Here is a 22,760-nt window from a genome sequence, read left to right as displayed (position 1 = left end):
CGATATATTAAAAATAAGAAACTTCTTTAGGAGGTTCAAATAACATTATTAGAAGTATAACAGGCCCACTGGCTTATAAGCAGTTTAAAGTAAAACTGCTGGAATCGCACCCTACATGTGCCATCACTGTGCAACTGTAACAGTGTCTTAAAAACCATGAAGTGATGCTTAAATAAATACCACAGAATACGAAAACAAAACACATCTGATAAATCTAGATATGTGATAATTCAAAAAATAGAATAAATCTTGAATTCCTGGCAACAAAATTAAAAAACATTAAGGTCTGTGACAGGGTCATCTTCATTAGGGCACATTTTAATAGCCTTGACTTGTATAAAAACACGACATCCTACTCAGGACATAAATACTGTTTTAAATATAATTACAGTATAATCCAGCAGTTTTGGTTAACTGCTGGTATTCACCTTAAATCACAAATTAAATAGCATGCTCTGCAGCCTGCAAATGGGCTCTGTTACTTTTTGTAACTATGAAGTCATGCAGGAGTCTCCTAAAGCAGCAGTAGTGATGACAGAACATAACCCGAGGCGGCTCCTCTGTGGAGCTTCTCGGTGCAGAGCAAACTAGGGTTCCACCTTCAGGACTCCGTGAGGAGGACTTTTGAAGTCAGCGACAGACACACAGCAACTGACCCAAGTGTCTCCTTGCAGGATGCGATTCACCTCATAATCCCAATCCACCTTACTTTTCCATCTAGAAGGGACCGCGCTTCCCACCTGTGACTACAGGCCGTGCATACTCTACAAAGTCATCTATAAGGACAGGCCACGCTCCTAAAGGAAAGCAAACAAACAGACTTAAAAAAAAAAAAACAAAAACAAAAACAAAAAAACCAAAGTATTAGAGCAGTATTTTTATATTCAAAGCATTTTTCTTCTAAACCCAACATTCAAAGAGTCTAAATGATTCGCAGTTTTTTTTGCTCCAAGAGGCCAGGGTCAGTGAGTGACTGGAGCAACATGGCCTGTGAGGACCCCCCATGGAAAGCAAAGGACCCCTTTGTCCCTAGGGTATAAGGAGTCACATCATTCTGGTTAGCAGGGGGTGCTGCCCCCTGGGTGCCTTTCCAGCCGACTGCCTGTTGCACTAGGGCACACTGCCTCTGCTGTCAGCTGTCCTGTGTGGATAGACCTAAAATCAACTATAGCAAAGTCCCTGCAAGTTGAGCTGTCTACATTCATGTAGTCCTTTCATCCAACAAGCACAGACTAGGTGTTTGTTATGAGGTAGTGTGCCTAGTTTGAGAACACAGAGATAAGCTGAATCGGTGAGGGGCACACAGGAACTGAACACCACAAGTGGCAGGGCCAGGTGCTCCAGGACATAAGGCGCAAGGGTGAGGATGTCCAGAGAAGGGTCCTGGCCAGCCAAATCTGGAAGGGAGGCTTTCTACCTGGGACCACATCCCCTTCTCAGGGCACAATGCTCTTTTATGGGCAGAGCTCACAAGCCTCCGATGTAGGGTCCTCAGGCACTGGGGAACAACACTGTATAAATACATTTGTGTAAGCACAAAGAAGCTGGTATCGCCAAGTCAACCTAAACACATGTGCTCTGTGGTTGACAGGAACCAACACGGAACTGGGTGTACTGTCCCCACTCCCATAGGGTGGTGGCCCTATCTGGCTCAGTGCCTGCCCCTCTGGAGGCAGGCAGTCAGCATCCATATCAGGTGTGAACATCCTCCAGCTTCCAGTACCTTCTTCGTCGTAGTTAGACAAATCATCTGCAATCACGTTTCCGAAGTCTAGCAGAAGGTTCCAAGTGTCCCTTGTAATTGATCTTTTGTGATGCTCCTAATATGTAAGAGAAAAAAATCCAGCAGGTAAGGTTCAGAGTTTAACTCTCAGACACCGTAGTGGCTGGGTGATCCTTCATTAATAACTAATTCTCCTTAATTTGATGAGGGTTAAGTACAGTAACAAAACTATCACACCTTATATAAATGTAAGAGCTACCACAGTATCCATGTCCAAATATGGAATGCTGACTTATTAAAAAAATTAAATACTAAAGTGATAAACTCCTGTTTCAATCAAACAGAAAGTCAGCATTTTCAATCTTTGTCTCCCTCCCTATCCAAACAAATTCAGAAATGGTGCAGGACAATATGGGAGTCATATTTCTATCTATCTTAATTTCCTCACATGTAGTCTTCTATGCATTAGGTAATTTTTGCAGTGGGATGGGACAAGTCTCTGAAAATATGTTTGATTCAGTATTCTAGATATGCCAGAAACACTAAAGCAGTGCAGACCACTGGACACCTGTGCCCAAGAGGAAAGCTCTGTCAGTGCAGCTGGGTCTTTGCTTCTCTGTGCTGACTCTGCTCTTCCCTTGACCTCTACCCTCAGCATAGCACTGTGTGCCTGTCTTTACCTGTTAATGCATACAGACAGTCAGAGGGCTTGTACGATTGTTTTACATCTTAAAACATTATAGACTACTACAAAAGTATAGGTAGTTTACTGCAACTTGTTTTTCCTCCACTCAACACAGTTTGGAAAGTGTCCAGACTAACGTTTAAATCTAATTTCCTTTGTTCTCACTACTTTGTAGTTGTGTTCTCTTGCACTGACATTCTCATTTTCTTCATCCACTCCAACTGATGGATATTAGATCTGCTCCAGTGTTTCTGCTGTCCCTACTATCCTGTCTCTGCACACGTGGGTGTGTGGTTCTCTGGAGTAGGGGTGCAGTTTGGGTGAAACCCATTAGAGTAAGAAGACGGTTTTGGGCACACCACCACCAACTAAACATTTCAAGATAAATAACAATGCACGTGATGTAAGGAAACCCTTGATGAGGAACCTTCCCCCAGGGCTGTGGGATTTCACAACACCCCTCACAGACAGCCACACTGTGAACACTAAGACACATGGAAGTAATGTGCCCAAGGTCACGTGGGTCAAAATAAGAAACACCTCAGCCTGGCTGCAGGCCGTGCTGTGTGAAAGATGGTCTCTTTTCACCATCATTGTGGTGCGGGAAGGCTGGGCATCTGTCATCACCAGGATGCCTTTGCTGGAGATGGGACACTCACACAGCCCACAGCTGCCCCTGCACAGAGGCCCCAAGATAGGGCCCCTCATGGCCATAGTGCCTGCCCGCCATGCACCTTTCCTAACACAGCCCACTAAAGCCTCTTTTCTTTGAGCATCAAAAAATATGTTTTAAGATGGTAACAGACTGGGGACAGACACATGGTGGCTGGGATAAAGCTGGATAATGAAGTCCTATGCATAGCTTTGGGGCCCTATCAACTTGCAGCAACTGTGGTGCTGGCACTTTAAGGACTTGAAGTTACTTGGTTGAAATGGAGAATTATTTGGTCTATGGCAGGCTGAGGACTCCTAAGGTTTGCAGCCCATCTTCTAGAAACCCCACACTGGCAGGAGTGGCTGTCACAGATAGTCTCAGAACAGCTCCTGTCTGGTGCTCTGTGCTGAGGCATTCCCCAAGGTGACCAAGCTGTGCAGCACTGCCCTGATACATGAGCATCTCTGTGCAGGATTCATTTATGTAAAACTTCCACGTGTAAGACATTAGTTAGATGCCTATGTCCAGCCTCAGAGCTCCTGACCTCCCCATTTGACTGGACACACATGGCAAGAAACGGAACTTACCAGCAGGAACGTATTCCAGAGATCTAAAAATTTAAACCTTCCAGATAGTACTAGTTTCCAGTATGCAACAGCCATTTCTAAATCTGGCAAAAAAGAGAAAAGGTAGTTAATAAACTGCAATCTCTTTTCTACTGAGCAAGAGTGACATTCACTTACTCAACAATTTTAACAGCCTGACCCACATCATGAGGCCCAATCTTTACACAGTAGCCCCGAAAACTATGATCTAATTTTGTAAATTTGAGGAAGCTTCTTGAAACAAAGAATTATGTATTAAGTTATTTAGACACACGTAGTTATCCCCCCATTGGTCGTTTTGGAGATTTGCATTTCACATGTAGTAGGTTTTCTTTAAGCCTGATCTAATCTGGCTATTAGTGCCTACTTATTTTAAAATAGGCTACTTTGCAAATGATGAGTTGCAAATTAAACAACTCGTTCAGAACAGAAGGGACCAGATGCTCTCCAATAGACCTACCTTCCCTGTCGTTATACAAACTAAGACAGAGTCTAATGTTTTAGAATTATCTGATTGACAGCAAATGAAGACAGGCATCGAAGGACTCTGAATAGCTCAGTGAAGACAAATCAGCATGCATAGGGAAAAGCACTTTCCCTGAGAGAAGGGTATTAAAACCTAGGCTGCTAACAGTCCAAGTCAAGGTTCTCATTTCCTCCTGTCTGGAAAGCAGTGAACACAACTTCTGCACAAATCTATGATACAGGCTTGGTCGTAAAGGAAAGCAAATGCTGAGTGTCAGGGTTGTATTAGGACAGGTCTCCAACTCACGATTTTTTGAAGTACTGATTTATTCCCTCCTCACCAGAAACTTAGTATTTATTTTTATATGCTCGACATGGAAAGCACATAAAGGGCCTGGGTTTATTTCTTAAAACTGATCACCTTCAATCATGCTGAATACTGCTCACCACTGGTAGGCAGTGAAAGGACAGTTATGTTGAAATAACTTTCTAATTAATACTTATGGTATGTCAAATAAACTAGCGTGAAACACAAATGAATACATTAAAGCAACAGATTAATTCAATTGCAAACTATCCACTAAACACTTTTCAAGGCTTTCTTATAAATGTGGTTTGATCCCACTTTCACATAAATTATGAAAGCTGGAGTTCTAACTTGTGGTGTCCAGGATGACCATCACTCACATTGGATAACCCAGAGATGAATGACAGCAACAACCTCAGGTCAGACACCTACTCCCTAGGGGTTTACAGGGTTTGTTACAGACTTGCTGGGTCTTAAGCACCCTGGTGCCTTGATCAGAAAGAAGACAGAGCCAAAGAGTTCGAGTAATTGCATGTGGAGGACTCACTAAACCTTACCTATGGGACCCGCAGTGTAAGGCTAAGATGATTAGTCTTGTCCTGCTTATAAGTCTACATCCTTATCCCTTAGGAAGAACATTAAGGGAGATCTAGATTCAACTCATCTTAATGATGTAAAGCGCTCACACTGGGAATGGAGGAGAACCTGGGGAGGAAAGAAAAATAAAGTTTATGGTATACATTTATCATCTAGTTACATCTGGGTTAGTTTTGGTCCTAGAAACCTTTCTTGCAAATACCTGATGTGGATGTGTGTGAACCACATGACTAAAAGGTTAAGTGTGTGAATTTTCAATATTCAATATTTTCTATGAGAAACGTCACACTGTCCTGATGGACTGAGCCCCATTCACAAAAATAGCAATGACAAATCCAAACAGCAAAACTTGAGGCTGAAATCAGGGTTGCTGCTCTCTAGTGCCACATCGTCCTGGCAGAAATTTTCCCTCCAAGAACGTCTAAAAAGTCTTATTTTTTGATTAAGAAAACATTAGAAGAAGGTGTTTATTTAACATTTATGCTTATAATGTTTCATTTAGGATTAGGTAAAGAAGATGTACTCTCGGCCAAAAAAGGATCTTAGGACAGACATAAAAATTAGCTAATAATCATGAAATTTCACTTCCTCAAAAACCTAGATTCTCAAAGCCAACAGATTCAAAATTCTAGCCAGCAGAAAACCTTAAGTTTCTTAAATTAAAAGAAAGAACCAGACTTCTGGGTTTTAAACAGTTTGTAAATTTTCAGTTTCTACAGACTTCATCATCCACTCATGGTTTTTATCAAAGTGTTTTAACTCCTTTCTCTGCTCAGCTGTTAATGTTTACTTAGTTTTATAAGTTCCTCCCTTCCCTTTTTGTTTGGCTCTTGATTTTTTGTTTGTCATGGAAAATATGAGTGGAATATTAATACATTTCAGTTTAGTTCTGTAATGTCAGGAAATTTTTCAAAAAAAATTAAAAGATGGACTGGAAAAAAAAAAGACTGAATGAATCAGGCTGGGGGTATAGCTCAGTGGGAGAATGCTCACCTAGAATCTGTGAGGCCCTGGGCTCTATCCCAGCACCTCAGTATCTCTCTTGACTCAAATTAACTTTACCCTATTCATTAGGCAGATCATCAGTTAGGTACAGGGTAAGGAATAATCTCACATAAAACTCAGGTATGCCCCTGTAGTCCAAGCACTCAGGAGGCTGAGGCAGGAGGATCGCATGCGTCCAGGATTTCAGGGCCACATTGGTTAACATAGGAGACCAAAATACACCATTGTACATGTGATCTAAGTGTGCATGGACGAACACAAGGGAGAACAGGATATAGCTCTCTCAATGCCACTTCCCACTGCCAAGAAAGCACACCTACCCATCTCTTCAACTCATGCCAATTCTTCTGAAGACAGACCATGCAACAGGTACACTCTGGAAAGGGTAAATTGACCACCCAGCTTCTAGTTTATAATTGTAAATCTGTTTCAGAAAACTACTCCCTTATTTCTTTTGAAAAAGCCCTCAAAAACCTTCTATGTTAGTGCGTGTATACTTGACACTATCACAGACGCTATGATCCTTTTCCTGAAGAGGCTTGTGTGGTACTCCTTATACAACTTTATTTCTCTCAATCACCTATATGAGGCAAAGAAACAAACTCAGTAACTCTTCAAACTCTCTGGAGAATGATTTTTAACAAACATCTCAGTGTCCACAGAAATAAAACACAAAATAGTTACCACACCAGGCACAGAGGCTCACACCTGTAACCCTACTTACTAGCAGGAAGGTGGAGATTAGAAGGATTGTGGTTCAAGACTAGCCCTGGCAAAAAGTTCCTGAGCCCCCTTCATCTCAACTAATAAAAAGCTTGGCATGAAGGCAAGCATTTGTCATCCCAGCTATGCAGGAAGCATAAATGGGAGGATCAGATCTAGGCTGGCCTAGACATAACCTCAAGACCCTATTTAAAAATAATGAAAGCAAAAAAGGCTGGGGGTGTCAAGTGGCAGAGTGTCTGCCTAGCAAGCGCAAGGCCCTCAGTTCAAACCCCAGTACCACTCCCCTGCCAAAAGAAACAGTTCTCAGTAAAGGCACTATAAATTTTGTTTTTCTTGGCTTACTCTACTGCCTGATGCTTAAGGAAATCTATGAAATGGGGGCTAAATATATTAGGGCCTGTGTTTCAAAGTGTTCAAAACACTCCTTACCCTTACCTTATATTGAAGTTCTTTGATATACTCACAGAGAGAGAAAATATATTGGGTAATTTTATTTATATTGCAGTGCTGGGGATCTAACCCAGGGCTTTGTACATGTCAGGCAAGGCCTCTTCCATTGAGCTACACCCCCAGCCTGAAGTTTGCCACTTTAATTTGGGCCATTACTTTAAACTTGCATCCACAATCTCTTGGAAACTACGACGGAATTTAAAAGCACAATGAATGTGACAGTGTCAAGCAGAAGTGAAAATGAAGGGTGCCTGGCCTACCAGCCTCCACACGAGCAGGCCTTCATCTAAGGTCACCTGCTGAAAGGAGGCCCAAGGTCAGATCCACCATGGTCTGGTGTTTGCAGCCCCAGCTGAAATGCCACTTAGTGATGACCTGGGGGAACAGAAGGCTGCCTAGCTGAGTCAAGCCTGAAGCCCTAATCCAAAAGATCAGAAGGGTAAACCATGGCCACTATATAAAACCACTAAGTTTTGAGGTGGTTTGTTATCCGGTGGTTATTAACTCAAACAGTGGGTCTGTGGTGAGGCCCAAGAACCTGAATTTATGGGCATTTCCAAGGGTGCTGGTGCTGTTGGCCCCCAGGGCCTAGAAGAAATTCTCAGTATTGTTTCATACAGCAATTCTCAAAAGCAATACTGACACATGAAAGTTAAATGCTAACCTTTTAAAAAGTTAGTATTCATTAATAGTACAAGGTTTCGTTGTAAAAATCCTGTAGATGCGTACAGTGTGCTTCAAACAAGCCCATTCCCTCTATTATATTATTATATTCCCTTGGCCCTCACTCCTTCACCCTTTTCAAGCATTATTTGGTGGGTTTCATTAAGTTAATGTCACATGGATGTGAAATGCACTTCAACCCTCTTCAGTGCCCTCCTTTCCCTCTCCCCTCTCATTGGCTCTCCCCCTCAGCAGTCCCCTTTTATACTCAGGTTCCACTGTTATTTTCATTTTAGACCCAGGTCCTGCATGTGATATTTGGCTTTTTAAGCTTGAATTATTTCACTCAATTTGGTGATCTTCAATTCCACCTGTTTTCTTGCAAATTTTGTAATTTTGTTCTTCATTATGGCCGAGTAATATGCCTTTTTATATATATATATATCACATTGCTTTATCCATTCATTGGCTGTTGGATGCTTCGGTTGATTCCACAGCTTGGCTACTGCGGATACTGTTGCAATAAACATCTTGTGCAGGTATGTCTCTTGTATCTTTATACTATAAAGGGTCATAAGGCAAGTCTATTTTTAGCGTCTTGATGAACCTCCACACTGATTTCCATAGTGGCTACACTCATTTACATTTCACCAACAGTATATAAGGGGTCCTTTCCCTGAGTCCTCACCAGCATTTGTTCATGCTTTCTTGATGACTGCCCTTCTGAGTGGGAGAGATGGCTCCTTCTCTGCTTAGAATCTGTATGGATTTACACTGATGATAATGGTGTACCCCCTACATCCTTAAACGAGACCCATGCACCTCCAATTCTGGCTCTTGAGTTTCAAACTGGATGCCAGGCTGTCCAGCAGGGAGGTAGGGTGATGTCCACAGGGGCCAGGAAGGTTGTCAGGAGAGCACCGAGAAGGGACAGGAAGAGACCGTGAGGGCTCCAATGCTACTGTCACTGCTCAAATGCATGCCTTGGAGAACTCATCTAACAGTGAGGCTCAGGTTCCCTACATAAGATGGGATCAGAGGTAAACCTGTAGTGAAGCACCTCACTGCTTAGTAAATGATACTCTTTCCGCCCTTCTAAGAAGGTAAATAAAAGACAAAAGCAACTGTCTAGAAGAACCGCAACCATACCGACAGCCTATCCCTGTCTGGACGTGTGAGTGGCAGAAACAACAGAGCAGTCACTATGCTCTGGGGAGGAAGACCTAAGAGATGTTCCACTGTACCCCAGTGTCACCCCCACAGCTAAGCGGCACCTTAGACTGACTTAAGCCTGGGGTCAGTCCTCCACTCTGTACCAGCACCACTGAACCACTTGAAATTCCAAGACCCTGTAGCCAACACGTCCATCTCTACCTTGGCCTGAGACCCCTGGTCTCTTCAGTTTCTCAGGAAGGGATCGCAAGCTCTTCCCAGGCTATGATATCTGCTTGGGAAGCAGACACTAGCCAGCTGCAGGATGCCCGGGTCAGGTGCTTGTGACTGGCTCTGTTCCCTCCACATCTAACTCAGTTCAGCAAAGGTTGGTCTCTGAAAAGAGGGGGAGCACAAGGGAAACCTAACAAACCTGCTGCCTATCTTTTCTCCGTTACCCATTATGTGTAGTGGACCTTCCCTGCTTGTGTTTGTAGAGGCTTGAAAGACCAGATCAGACAATGAGGTCACACAGTTTCACAAGCAAGCCTCCTCAATCTCCAAACGCTTCACTTGATCACAGTTGTGTGTCCCACAAAATGTGGAAAGGTGACAGCCCCACGTCTCATTTGTTCACCTGCATCTCTCTTTTGTTTCAGTGCTAGGGACTGAACACAGGGCCATGCACATGCTGAGCGCATGTACTCTCCCACTGTGCTGAACCCCTCAGTCCATGGCACCTCTTCAATAGGGATAAACATACCTGCACTTTCCCACAGGAAGTGACAGCACTTCCACCTTCTGACATGTCAGTGAATCTGTTCAGGCAACTTCCTGACGCAACCCTCCAGGCTGTCTTCGGTTCATGAGGTGCCAATGCTGATCTGAGAGGTTGCATGTAGGGAGAAAGACTGTTTCACAGGTGTGCCAGCCTTCAGGAAAAGGAAGCTCAGACAAGAGACTTGCTGTCCTAATGCACCAACATTAAAACTGAGCAACCAAGCCTGGTGCGGTGGAACATGTTAAATCCAAGCTACTTGGGAAGCAAAGGCGGGAGAGCTGAGATTCAAGGCCAGCCCAGGCAAAGTCAGCATAAGACCCTATCTGAAAAACAAATGAAAAAGCAAAAGGGCCGGGGGTGTGGCTCAAGGGGCAGGATGCTAGCCTAGCACATATGAGGCCCTGAGTTCAATCCCCAGTACCACACAAACAAAACTAAAAAAGCCAACCACCAACTAATCCTGGTGAAAACAAACAAGACAAAGAAAGCAATCCCTGCCACAGATCTAGGAGAAAGTTTTGTGGTTTGTGCTCACCCCTCACCCATGTCTGATGTGGTGGTGGCAGCAGGAAGAGGAGACAGGTGAGAAAAACCTTCACCACAGATGGCACACCTCTGCACAGGCATGTGGAAATGGGGATGGAAGACCACACGAGTGTGGGAGGTTTTTCTATCTGTTTTCCATGTGATTTTTAGTCACTTTATGACACTGCTTTTATTGAAACATACTTTCTAATATGCCTGTTTAACCTTTATTTAAAAGACTCCTTCCCTCCAAACTTGTAGGAGATTTCAGGTAACTACCAAAGAAAGTCTGTTACATGTACTAGGTAACCAAGGATAGGTCAACACAGATTGATTTTTAGGAAGAGATAGCCAGAAATAAACCATATAGTACTCAGGTGCAAAACAAGCATAATAAAAATCCTCAAATAAACTAAAGTCTCAAGCTGAAAAATTTAAGTTACCAACTTTCCAACTGTATAATATATAGATAGTAAACACAAGCAAAGTTACCCGACGCTGAAGGAGTACTATGATGCAATTCAATGCCCACAGAACTGCTTTCAAGCCAGTTAACTTTACCTCTCCACACCTATCAGGAGTAGCATCACCTGCCCAATCTCAACAATAACTCAGCCAGACTGTGGGCTCGGCTGGCACACAGGTAAACAAGTCTAAAACACTCAAGACTGTTAACTTTGGTGGGATAACAGTACGAGATGACCTGTAACACGTACAAATTACCATACATTTTAAGGTTTCAATATCTGAACCCAGAAGTTCAAAGACACTATTGGTTGAGATTTTTCAGGTATAAGAATAAGCAGAGAAAAAAACCCAAAACAGGGACATCAACATCACGGAAGGCTGTACTGAAATAACACTGATCACATCCACTTAAATCTCATTCAGATCTGGCGCCTTATAAATTTTATACTCACCTAAACCCTTTTGCCCAGGGTTCTTAGCGAAGGTAAAGGTAAACTGGTAAAAATCTTTGAACTTTGCTGTGTCCTTAAGCTCTTGCTCCAGTCTGGGCAGAAGAGCTTTCAGCTTTTCTGTGCTATCACACCTGAGACAACAGAAAAGGCCTTGTTACTTGCAGATCTGCCTCCCAATCAACATCCTCTTCTGAGCTGCAGGAACTGCATTTCCCAGCTTTGGTGTGGTTGGGTCTCAGTTCTAAGGGATGGGGTGTGAGTGGAGTCATAGTGAGCACCTTCTCTTGCTAAAAAGAATTGGAAAGAGGGAGGGGGTCGGGGGAGGGGCGAGAAATGACCCAAACATTGTATGCACATATGAATAAAAAAAAAAAAAAAAAAAAAAGAATTGGAAAGGCCATTAAGATGGATGGTGGTGATGGCTACACAATTCTGAATGCACTGAAGCTGCTGAGCTATGGACTTTGAGTGGGTGAAAGTAAGGTATGTGAATTTGTCTCAGTAGAGCTGTTATTAAAAGAAAAACCAAAGGCCAGCATGGTGATACACTCCTGTAATTGCAGCACTCAGGAGGCAGAGTCAGGAGGATTGTGAGTTCAAGGCCAGCCTGAGCTACATATCAAGACTCTTATTTAAAAAGAAATTTTTTTTTCTTTGTGTGAGCTGGGAAAGAGGGTGGTTTGCTCTGCAGCTTTGACTATACAGCAAGGCACAGCAACAAAATGGAAAGCCCATTTCTTCAGTGACCACAGACTGGACCACCCCTGAAGCCGGGCCCACTGCTGCCTTCTGTGCTGTTGTACTAGGGAAAAGGCCTGTTCTATGTACTTCAGCACTCAGGGGCCTCTTCATTGGAACAGGCTGGGTTTAAAATAGTGAAGTAATATAGTCAAAAATTGGCAATTTCTCTTCATTAAAAGTTTGGTAAAACACCAGGCAAGGTGGCAGATGCCTGTAATCACAGCACTTGGGAGGATAAGGCAGGAAGACCATGGATTTGGAATACAAAGCAAGATTCTGTCTCAAAAAAAACCAAAACTGCCAAAAAAAAAAAAAAAATCCAAAAAAACGAAAAAAAGTTCAGTAGGTGATGTCAGTGAAGCCATTCCAACCAAGATTTTTTTGAGATTCCAAATTACAGGTTCGAGTGCTTAAGAGTTATAGAATTATTAAAAATTCTGTATTTCTTCATGTTAGTTTCAGTAAGTTGAACTCTTAAAAGAATGCCTCACACAGTCTGCAAAATTGTTCATAATAAATTAATGCTCTCCCCTTTAATTCTGTATTATTTGTTAGTTACAGCTTTTATGAGTCTTCTAGTGCTGGGGATTGAACCCAGGGCCTTGTGTATGCTAGGCACGTGCTCTACCACCGAGCCACACCCCCAGAAGTCTTTCCAAATGACTAACTTCTGGTTTTATTGACTCTTTCTATTGACCTTTTCTACTTAATTATTATTTCTATTCAATTATTGCTTATTTAAAACATTTTCATTCTACATTTGAATTTAATGTCATGCTGTTTCTTTTTGTGGTTGTGGAGGTGAACCTAGGGTCTCCTCTGTATTCTTCTACTTTTTTTGGTGATCCTGGGGTTTGAACTCAGGACCTCACACTGGCTAGGCAGACACTAATAACACTTGAGCCTCATCCCAGACTCTTTCTACTTTGGAAGATACATGCTTTACTTTCTGATCGTCAGTCAGCCTTTTCTTCTTTCTACAGGTTTTTCTATCATTATTTTCCTCACCATTCAAAATATTTTCAAATTTCTATTGTAACTTATTTTTCAAACCAGGGGTCATTCAGAGGTATACAATATCCACACATTTTAGTTTAGTTACCTTTTTACATTCCTACTTTAGTTGCATATGTTCAGAATACATACTCTGTATCATTTCAATCCTTTGCAATTTGCCCTAACATCCCTGTTTACTAAGGAAATGACCCAAATATACCCATTTGTTGTGATGTCCAAATCTTTTTCTGTACTGACTTTTCATCTGCTCATTCTATCAGTCACCAAGTGTGAGAACTCCTCATTTGTATACTTTCTCTTTGCAGTTATTTTTACTGTAAATATTTTGGGACTCTGTAAGTACACAAAAATGTAAAAGCTCTTTGCCTTCCTGATGAAATAAGCCTTTTATCATTATCAGATGTCCTTCATTGTCTGAAGAACTGATTTATGCCTTGAAGCTCACATTTGTATTAACATAGCCACACAAGCTTTTCTGGATTGTTTGCATACTATATGACTTTTGTCCTTTTCAATTGTTCTGTGCCCTTTGTTTTATTTGTATCTATTTTAAGTGCACGCACTGGTTGACTTTAAAAAAAAAATCTAGCATTTAGTTCATTTACATTTAATATAATGTGTAATTAATTATATTAATTGGGACCTTGGGGTAAATCCTCCATTTTGTCATGTGTTTGTCATTTGTCCTGTCTAAACTAATTTTCCTTGCATTCTTTTGGGCTGAATTTCTAAAACACTTCATGGTTTAGAAATTAAACACAAATTATATATTCCCTATTTGAATAATTATCAGATATATTTATGTAGTAAATATTTTGTCCCGTTTTGCCTTTTTCATTTTTTCAATGGTACCTTTTGGTAAGTAGCAGTTTTAAACTTGATGAAGTCTCATTTATCAGTTTCTTCTTGTAAAAGAGTTTTTAGAGATATTAGGGCTTGAACTCAGGGCCTCGAGTCTGCCCTGCAAGTGCTCTACCACCTGACCACGCCCCCAGCTCTAGTTTCTGTTATGACTGATGTTTTTTACGCTGTCTCTAACAGTTTTTATTCCGTGGCTCTTTAATAGGTGGTCTTCTACCTTGAAACAATCAGTGGTTCATCTTGGCTTCCTAAAGTGCAAAGAACAGGAAGGGCATGAGCTGCACCACTGTCAGAACTGCCAGGAACTGGTGAGAATCAGAGTTTATAGTCTCAACAGAGAAGGTCGATAAACCTAACAATCACCAGTGTCCTGGAAGAAACATGCACCTGTCTTCTCCCTGGTTGTTGTAAATGCAAGACTTTGGGAACAAGCTTACAGGGTTTCATTTCTCTTCCAAAGATGAAAACAGCTGTCCTAGAATGTTACCATCAAAGTATCAACAATTCAAACAAGTTGGCTTTTACACCATCTCATGAAATAGTTCCATAAGCTCAAAGACTAAAAGACAGTTCTGTTCGGTGTTTTCATTTACTTCTGTGACTCATCTGGTAAGTGAGAAACATCTTAAATTATTAATCCCACCCCAGTAGGTAGACTAGAGAAGCAAAAAACCAAACGATACTTTATTAATGTTTAATATAGCAGCGTAAGTTATAAATTTAGTATACAATAGGAATGAAATCAAATGGCTGAAAACCCCCTGGCATTTACTGTTAATTCAAAATTGGAAGGGAACAAAAGAAAGTTACAAATGCGTTAATATGAATTAAAATAGCAAATGAAACCTGAAATTGAAGTTTAAAAGGGAAGAAAGACTTGACCGTGTGTGTGCTAAGGCACCCATAAGTGATACTGAGAGAGTAGATGTGACGTAAACGCTCTCAGGCACTGAGGAGGGGAAGTGCTCTCCCCTCTGGAGGCCTGGCTCACTCACCCCAGCTCCGCCATGCCATCTAGGAACTCCTTCCTGCTGAACTCACACTGTGTTGCAGCCCCGAACTTCCAGGCTATGACCAGAACACTGATGCTGGCAGGGTCCAGGCGTAAGTCATCACAGAACCGCTGGATCCCATCAACTCCAATTCTGTTTTCATCTTGTGGGTCTGCAGTTACAGTCAGGGGAAGGAAGTTACACTGTTCCTAAATGGGTGGTTAGAGTAACACCCTTGCTATGTAGTTCTAGCAAGAGTGTTTCCACTGTATCAATTAGGGACCACAGTTTTTTAAATTCAGTGCAGTGTTGGGACAGAGCCTTAGCACCACAAAAACCAAAACTAAACAAAAATCTAATTTCTAACTGTGCTGTGGTTCAGTGGTAGAGAGCTTGCTTAGCATGTACAAGGCCCTGTGTTCAATCTCCAACACTAAGAGAGAGAGGGGGCCAAGGAAGGGAGTTGAACAGAAGGAAAGAATGAATGTCCCTAAAGACAAATAAAAACTCAGGTTCACAGAATTTCACTTTGTCCTAAGTCAAACTGCTATAAAAGATAATGCAAAGATAAAGGGTTTACATTTTCAGTTTTTATCACAACTCTGCCGAAAAAGTGATTAATGGCTTTCCTCCTTTTTTTATTTATCTTTTTTTTTTTTTTCCGGCAATACTAAGGTTTGAACTCAGGGCCTTGTGCTTGCTAGGCAGGCGCTCTACCACGTGAGCCACACTCCCAATCCTTTTTGCTTTATGCCTGAGCCAGTCGGGACTACAATCCTATTTATGCTTACCAGCTGGATGGGAGGATGACAGGCATGCATCATCATAACCAGTTTTTTTTTTTTAATTTGTTGAGATGGAGTCTTGTGAACATTTCTGCCCAGGCTGGCCTCAAACAGCAATCCTCCCAATTACTTAGGATTAGAGGCGTGAGCCCATACCCGACTTTTAAAAGTATATTTTGTTTCCTTGTCCTAACACTGTTGGACATTTTTAAAATCATTCACCTTATGCATGCTCACTTGACAGCTTGGACATTCACGCACTTATGACCTGTTGCTAGTTTAGAAATAAAGGAGCTTAGTATTTGTCTATCAAAAAATCAAACTTAAGTCTATTACAAACACCCCAGCAAGACCTCACAAAATGTCTCATAATTTCACACACATTGTTACATCATCATAATGTGTATGAATTCTGTTGGTTTAAAGATGCAAATGAAAAATCCATAGCTTCTTTGCTCAAATAAAGATCAGACTGATAAACGTTTCTTTCCTTCACGCAAAATTTAACTTTGGTAATTTACTACATGCTACATTATATTTTTATATATGTTATTAACAAAGAAAAACTGATGCATAAACGAATAAAAACACAACATCCTAACCATACTGTCACTTGCAGGGAAAAAAACATCTCAGTCATGGCTTATGGGAAAAAGATTCTGTTAAAAAAAAAAAAAAAAAAAAAAAGACTGCACATATTCTCTTATTTGATTCTGTCTCCTAACATTATGTCATAAAGGCAACAGAAAAACTGCTCTTACCTGAGTCAACTAGATAAATTTCTTATTCAGTAGTTATTTTGAGTAATTTTGGAAATACTCATTTGTAGACAACAACACAAGGAATGCTGTATTTGCCAACAGTCTTTGAAGAACATATTTATTTAGAGCCCAAAAGGACGTATATCTATTTACTTTTAATGAGAAGAACTGCGTGAATAATGTCAAGTAAAGTGAAGGCATGAAGCTTAAGCTAACACATAAACACAGTGATTTTCACAGAAGTATTTTTTTCAAACCCAACTGCACATATTTGAATAACTTAAAAAATGTGCATAGCATGTAACTCACAGAATTAGCTCAATAACTTAGTTAAAAAAATTAAGAATACTAAGCAACTTTCAATTCTGAGAACGATAGTAAGTACAAATCTGATTTGTTTTTTTAACCTAACAGCATGTTTCTGAATTGAATTTTTTCCAATACAAGTTTCAATCCACCTGTCAGGGGAACAAAGTATGCACACAGTATTTAAAAAAGTAAACAATGGCCACGAAAAACAAAGAAAAAAGGTGAAAGAAAAAAAAAATGTCTGGGTATGGTGGCTCACGTGTAATCCTAGGTATTTGGGAGGCAGAGATTGGGAAAGTCATAGTTTAAGCCCAGTCCAGACTAACAATTCTAGAACCCCATCTCAACCAATGGCTGGATGGGATGGTGCATGCCTGTCATCCCAGCCATGTAGACAGCACAAATAGAAGGACGGGGTCTGGGCTGGCCCAGGCATAAACTGAGACTCAATCTGAAAAATAACCAACAAAAAAGGGTTGGGGCATGGCTCAAGTGGTGGTGTACCTGCCTAGCAAGTGCGAGGCCCTGAGCTCAAGTGTCAGTACCACCAAAAAATAAAATAAAAATAACAAACAAGAATATAAAACCAAAGAACTTATTCTATTTGGGCTATTTGTTTGAGTGAAGTTTTTTTTGTTGTTTCGGAAAACTTACCGCAGACTTACTTTTACAGCACAACTGTGTTGTGATGTGGAAAGCTCTATTCTAAGGGATGATTTAATAAAAATAACTGTCCTCAATCTCCAACAAGGAGGAGTCTTTGCTGACAGTGTTCCTCAAACTCATTTGGTTACTGAAGTTGCATCACTGCTGGAATAACTACACGGGGTGGTGTTTTACATTCATCAACTTGTTCTCACATTCTGCTAATGTTCTACTACAAACATTTCAGACTAGCCAGAAGAGCTATCAACCCGTGCAGCCATAGTGGAGATGCTAGCCTCCAAGCAATGAGGTTTCCCTCTGACTGTCCTCAATGTGACTGTCCTCAACGTGGCACATTCACTGCACAGAAAAGTGGTGGGTGAGGCTTGCTCCTGATCAGTCTTTTAGCCCCTGCTCCATCCCCAGGGTCTTTGCTGAAGAAAGGGGGTTCTGAGATGAGCATTAGAAGGCATTTGGTTTGACTTTACTGCCAGTCACCCCTTACCTTTATACCTGCCATACAGTTGCTCCAGTTTCTTTTGGTCTACCATGTTCCGCATAGACTCCTGGTGGAAGACGTCTGGGTTCTGGAAGAAGCGGTCTGTGGCCTCGTCAAGTTTCCACTCATTCTGAGTCAGGCAGTAGATAGCAGTTTTCTCGCTAGCCTGAGTACATGCCATGAACTGGCGGACCTTGTCTTTCTGAGATGATTTAAGCTTATGCTTTGGGATGCAAAAGCAGGAAAGACAATGAAACCACTCCAGGATTTGTGTCAGCCTCTACTCCTAATGCCTGTATTTTATCTGGACTTAAGTTTTCCTGTTAGGTGACTCAACTTCACTTTGGAATTACAGGAAGCCAAAGCCCTGTTTTTCACCAGTTAAAGACTGCATAAGGCTGCACAGACTTCCGAAAATGGAAACAATAGTGTCTATTTAGTAACAATCTGTAAAGTCTATCTTCAAAAAACTGTAAGCATCAACATTTTACAGAAAATGCATTTTGACCTCCACCCAATTCCCTCTGCATTAAGTTTAACAATATTTTTTTTTTCTAAAAATCTTAGCAGTCTTTCTGTAACACTCATCTAGCCCTCTTATGACAAGGCAGGAAACTGATGTTACCATGGTGTCATCTGCAGGGTCTTTGGCTTCCATTAAGGTCAGGTTCTAATGAATAGGTGGCTATGCAGTTTGGAAACATTACAGGTTCAAGTTTTTCCCCATTTAAGCACAGAAACACAGTGCACACATAATTGAATTTTGCTACAAAAGTGCCACAAGCAGGTATAAAAAGTCTATTTATGACAAAATGAAAGTGATATACTAGTAATAAGAATGCCTGCATGCATGAAGCAGAAATAAAGTGAAAAATAGGGCAGAGGCTGTGGGTAGGTAATAAACAACAAAACTGCCAAGTAACCTTACTATATATAGTCTATAATGAAACAGAATAGCGTCCTAATACTTCCACTTCTTTAAGGCAACGTGGTGAAAGCAACATCAAAAGGGACTCCCCAATTTCTCAAAACCCTGTAGCATTTTGTTTTGCTGTATTTTTGTGGTGCTGGCATCAAATCCAGGGCCTCATATGTGCCAGGCAAGGGCTCTATCACTGAGCTATGTGATGTCACAGCCCTGAGGCTACTGACTCTCTTTTTTACAAAAATGCTTTACACAGTAATACAGTAAGGGGAAATTCTTTACTTAAGAGGCCTATAACCAACCTGTTGAAATAAAGGTAACACAGAATAAATCATAACTTACAGAAATATATAAATGTAGGTACAAGATGTAGATGAAGAAACTGAGGCAGGAAGAAAAGAAAGCCAGGAGTATGATTAGAATAAGACAAATACTATGTACAAGAGCTGAAAGTAGGCTGACAAGTAGGCTACAAGCCTCCCGGCTGCCACAAAGGAAAACAGGAAAATCCATTTTTAATAAGCTATAAAAATGTACCATTGACTCAGGCCTGGTACTGCTTCTCTTGGCCAGAAACCTGAGGAAATGACTCCAACAGCTCCTCATGAAAGGGACAAGTGCACCAATTTCTCACCAAAATGGCAACAAAAAGCAGCAGAGCACAGTACAGTTCCCAAAGCAACCCACACGTGTGCTGATGCTTATTATGCAGTAGTGTACAATCTGACAGGAGAGTACGATGATGTAGTCTGCTCACACAGTGCTTGATGTGCTCTGGGCACTCTGGGTCCTGAGATCTCCCAGGGGATCACAATGACAAAACTGTCTTCCTAAGAACTGTAAGCTATCATCAAACAGCCTCACACTCATCCTCCTGTGACTACTCAGGAGAGGCCTCCAGGGGCTGCATGATTCATGGCATCACAAGAGAGAGGTTGCACATAGATGATTTGAGAAGTGATCATGGCACTGGACATTAAAGACATCTGCAAAAATGTAAAAGTGATGGGTTCACTATTGCAAATTCTAAAATACATATTATATACATAAATGAACATTTGTTTTAATTTCTGACATAGTAGCTATTGATGACCATTACCTACATAAACAAAGATCTTTGGGGCTCCAATCATTATTAAAAATATGCAGGGGTCCTGAGACAAAGGCCCAGATAGTGAAGACAGAAGGCATGGCCCTATGGTCTCTCCTAATTTAGTTAAATTAGGCCAGATCTCATATACTAAGACAGTAGGGTGAAGTTGATAGCCTCCCCAAGGGTAGATGGGCACAGAACCAAGAGACACTTAAAAAACTTAAGACACAGATGTGCAAACCTCTAATGGTTCTCCATTAGGAGCAACCATTGTACCTTTATTATGGAACAGCCATCAATGCTCGGTTCAACAATTCTGTCATGATTATAAAACAAAATTCAGTATATTGATACAGAGAATAAAATTCAGCCATAAAAAGGAATGAATGACATGTGCCACAACAAGAACAAACCTCAAAAACTTGACACTGAGTAGAAGCAGCCAGACTCAAAAGGCCACATGTTGCATGATTCTACTTATAGGAAATATTCAGAACAAGCACACCTGCCAGGGAGTAGGAAGAATTGGGAGTGAGTGCTCACAGGTACAGGTTTTTCTCTCAGGGTGATGAAATGTTCTGGAACTAGACAGAGGTAGTGGTTGTACAACACCATTAATTGTACACTAAAAAAAAATTCTCTGTAACCCCAGATGCTTGGGAGGCAGAGAATTGGGGATGTGGTTCAAGGGCAGCCGGGCAGAGAAGCTGGTGAGATGCCATCTTAACCAACGGGCTAAGTGTGGTGATGTGCAGCTCTTATCCCAGCTATGTTCAGGAGGCATAGATAGGGCTGTGGTCTGTGGATGGTGCCAGGCAAAAAACTTCAGGCCCTGTTCAAAAAAATAACTAAAGCTCAAGTAGTAGAATGCTGTCTAGCAATCATGAGACCCTGAATTCAAACCTCTATAGTGAAGAAAAAAAAAAAAATCAACACAGCAGCACAAAAACAGAACCTCCAAGGTTAACACAGGTCATGCGCCCTGGAGAGGCTGTGGCACCGGTGTTATGCCACGCCAAGGAAACAGGGCATCTGGAAGACAGGGTGATGTCTGGTCCTGACACCCCATCACCTCTGGAGGTGTCCCGAGTGTCCTACAACACAACATACCCAACAGATGGAGGCCAAGGGAGCCAGGCAACTCAGGGTGGCTTTGAGTCATCTCTACACTAGCTAGAGTGAGCAGAAGCAGACAGAGACAAGGAGAGCCCTCTTCAATCACATGCATAGAACACTCTCATAGACCTCAGACCTCAAGGAGGACTGACATGTTAGGTCAGCATGAGCAGCAGCAGCAGCCAGGAAGAGCAAGGAGCCAGTCAACACAGGTGTCTCCACAAAATCAGTGATTCAAACAGTAATCACAGTTAAGTCTAAGGGCTGTGTTCAACGTCCAGAAGCAACTAAGAAACCCAGTTTCAACTGGGAGAAAAGGGAACTGGCATAAATCACCTTAGGAAAAATAGCTCATAACCAAAAACTACAGGGAAAGAAGAGAGCTCTGAGTTCATCTAGACAGGTGCAAAATTCATGCAAAAGTAATCAAGGCCTACCAACTGGCAGGACCAGGGCCAACGCCTCAAGTGCTGATGGCCTTCACTTTGGCTTACGGTGTCATGGAAATTTAAGTATTGAAGGGGGACACTTTCTATGTTTTATTATTTTGCTGTTGTAAGTGTATGAAATTCTTGGACTAAAAAACCTGGACTTTTCCAGCAGAAACATCAAATAACATCTCTGAACAAGTCTAGAACTTTGTAACTGCGATTTTGTGAAAATCACATAATCAAGGCACAAGAATGGCCATACTACAATAAACAAACAAACAAACAAAAAACAAACTCTTAAAATGTCCTTCCAGAGACAATACAAGATCTCCTCTTAGAGTCACCCGACCAGGGGCTGAGAGGGCCACCACTTTGATCAAATAAACGACATAAAGCTGTGTAAGCAACTTTGATCCTGCTCTGGCATACTGCAGGCTTGGGGGAGCCGGACGTAAAATCCGAAGTTAAGATCCTGTCCACACTGCCCCTTGCCCTAAGACTGACCAGAGTGCCATCTACGTGCGCGGGAGGGTGGCCTGGGCCCTGCCTCCGCAGAGAGTTCTGTCCCCAAAGCCATACGAAGCCCGCTAGCTGCTGAAGCTAAGAAAGCCGGCTGCTCCCTCTTCTCAACTCCAGCCTGTTGGCTTCCAGGTTTTTCTTTCAGACCCCTTTCTCGGGGTCTCCTGCAGCTCCTGTTCCCTCCTGTGGTTCTGTCCTCAGCCCTCCCTCTCCTCCACACGCGCCCGGGCGTCACAGGGAGGCCCGGGACCGAACCCGCCTAACCGCGCTGGAGCCGGCGAGGCCCCGGGCGGCTCCCGCCCCGCCTCCTTTCCACCGCACGTCCAGAGGGCGCGGCTCACGTCTCTCCCAGGAACCCTGCCGACCGCAAGCCGGGCCACCACGCAGGTGTCACCATCCGCACACAAGGCCTCGCCCCGCCCCCACTTGCCCTGGCGGCCTCTCCTCTCGAGGCCGCCTTGCGGACGACCTCGTTCCGGCTCCTCGCGCCCGTCCAAGTCCACCAGGTTATGTATGTCCTCCGCTCCCGCGAGGGGCAGCCCACATGCTCCGGGTCGCCCCCGCCCCGCATGCAGCCACTGCCGAGCGGTGACCTCTGCGTCTGGCCCCGATCCCACCTGAGGAGCGCGATGCTCCGTCACCTACCATGCTCGCCCGCACCGCCGCTGGCGCCGACTACCGCGCAGGCGCACGACGCACGTTGCTGGCTCACTACGCCGGCGCGCTCCGCTGCGCCCCGACGCGGCTCGGGAACTCTCGTCCAGACTGTGAATCTCCCGACGTGTGCCGCGCTGCTGTCGCCCCTGC

At 42.6% G+C, this 22,760-nt stretch overlaps 1 protein-coding gene across 8 annotated transcripts; it reads right to left on the bottom strand.

Annotated features, from left to right (window-relative positions):
- Positions 1 to 300: 300 nt before the first annotated feature.
- Positions 301 to 22,734, bottom strand: Dcun1d2 (defective in cullin neddylation 1 domain containing 2). 8 transcript variants are annotated; one of them, XR_002212438.2, is made up of 8 exons: positions 19,137 to 21,947; positions 17,876 to 18,092; positions 14,874 to 15,042; positions 11,260 to 11,390; positions 9,797 to 9,917; positions 4,998 to 5,145; positions 3,651 to 3,733; positions 1,765 to 1,820 (listed from the first exon to the last, which is right to left on the bottom strand). XR_002212438.2 is itself a non-coding variant. In XM_020164501.2 (6 exons), exons 1-6 carry the CDS (start codon positions 18,048 to 18,050, stop codon positions 798 to 800), a joined length of 678 nt encoding a protein of 225 aa, XP_020020090.2. In that variant the 5' UTR covers positions 18,051 to 18,092; the 3' UTR covers positions 301 to 797. The 8 variants fall into 8 exon arrangements, 6 of the variants coding, with proteins under 6 accessions (XP_020020090.2, XP_073899034.1, XP_073899036.1 ...); XR_012436124.1 differs by lacking the exon at positions 4,998 to 5,145 and having other exon boundaries at positions 1,786 to 1,820; XM_020164501.2 differs by lacking the exons at positions 4,998 to 5,145; positions 9,797 to 9,917; positions 19,137 to 21,947 and adding an exon at positions 301 to 820 and having other exon boundaries at positions 1,724 to 1,820.
- Between the last annotated feature and the right edge of the window lie 26 nt (positions 22,735 to 22,760).

This window comes from Castor canadensis, chromosome 10 (assembly GCF_047511655.1).
Source record: "Castor canadensis chromosome 10, mCasCan1.hap1v2, whole genome shotgun sequence".
Taxonomy (NCBI): domain Eukaryota; kingdom Metazoa; phylum Chordata; class Mammalia; order Rodentia; family Castoridae; genus Castor; species Castor canadensis.
This window is presented reverse-complemented; position numbering and strand designations above follow the sequence as displayed.

Bases quoted from the DNA above. Each gene is read 5' to 3' on its own strand.
- Dcun1d2 (XM_074042934.1), bottom strand. From the start codon at position 19,400: ATGAGGAGCTGTTGGAGTCATTTCCTCAGGTTTCTGGCCAAGAGAAGC. The intron at 3,734-11,259 runs GTGAGTATAAAA...CTTTTTTGCCAG, and splicing joins CCCTGGGCAAAAGGGTTTAG to ATTTAGAAATGGCTGTTGCA. The intron at 1,821-3,650 runs GTAAGTTCCGTT...CTTACATATTAG, and splicing joins TCTGGAATACGTTCCTGCTG to GAGCATCACAAAAGATCAAT.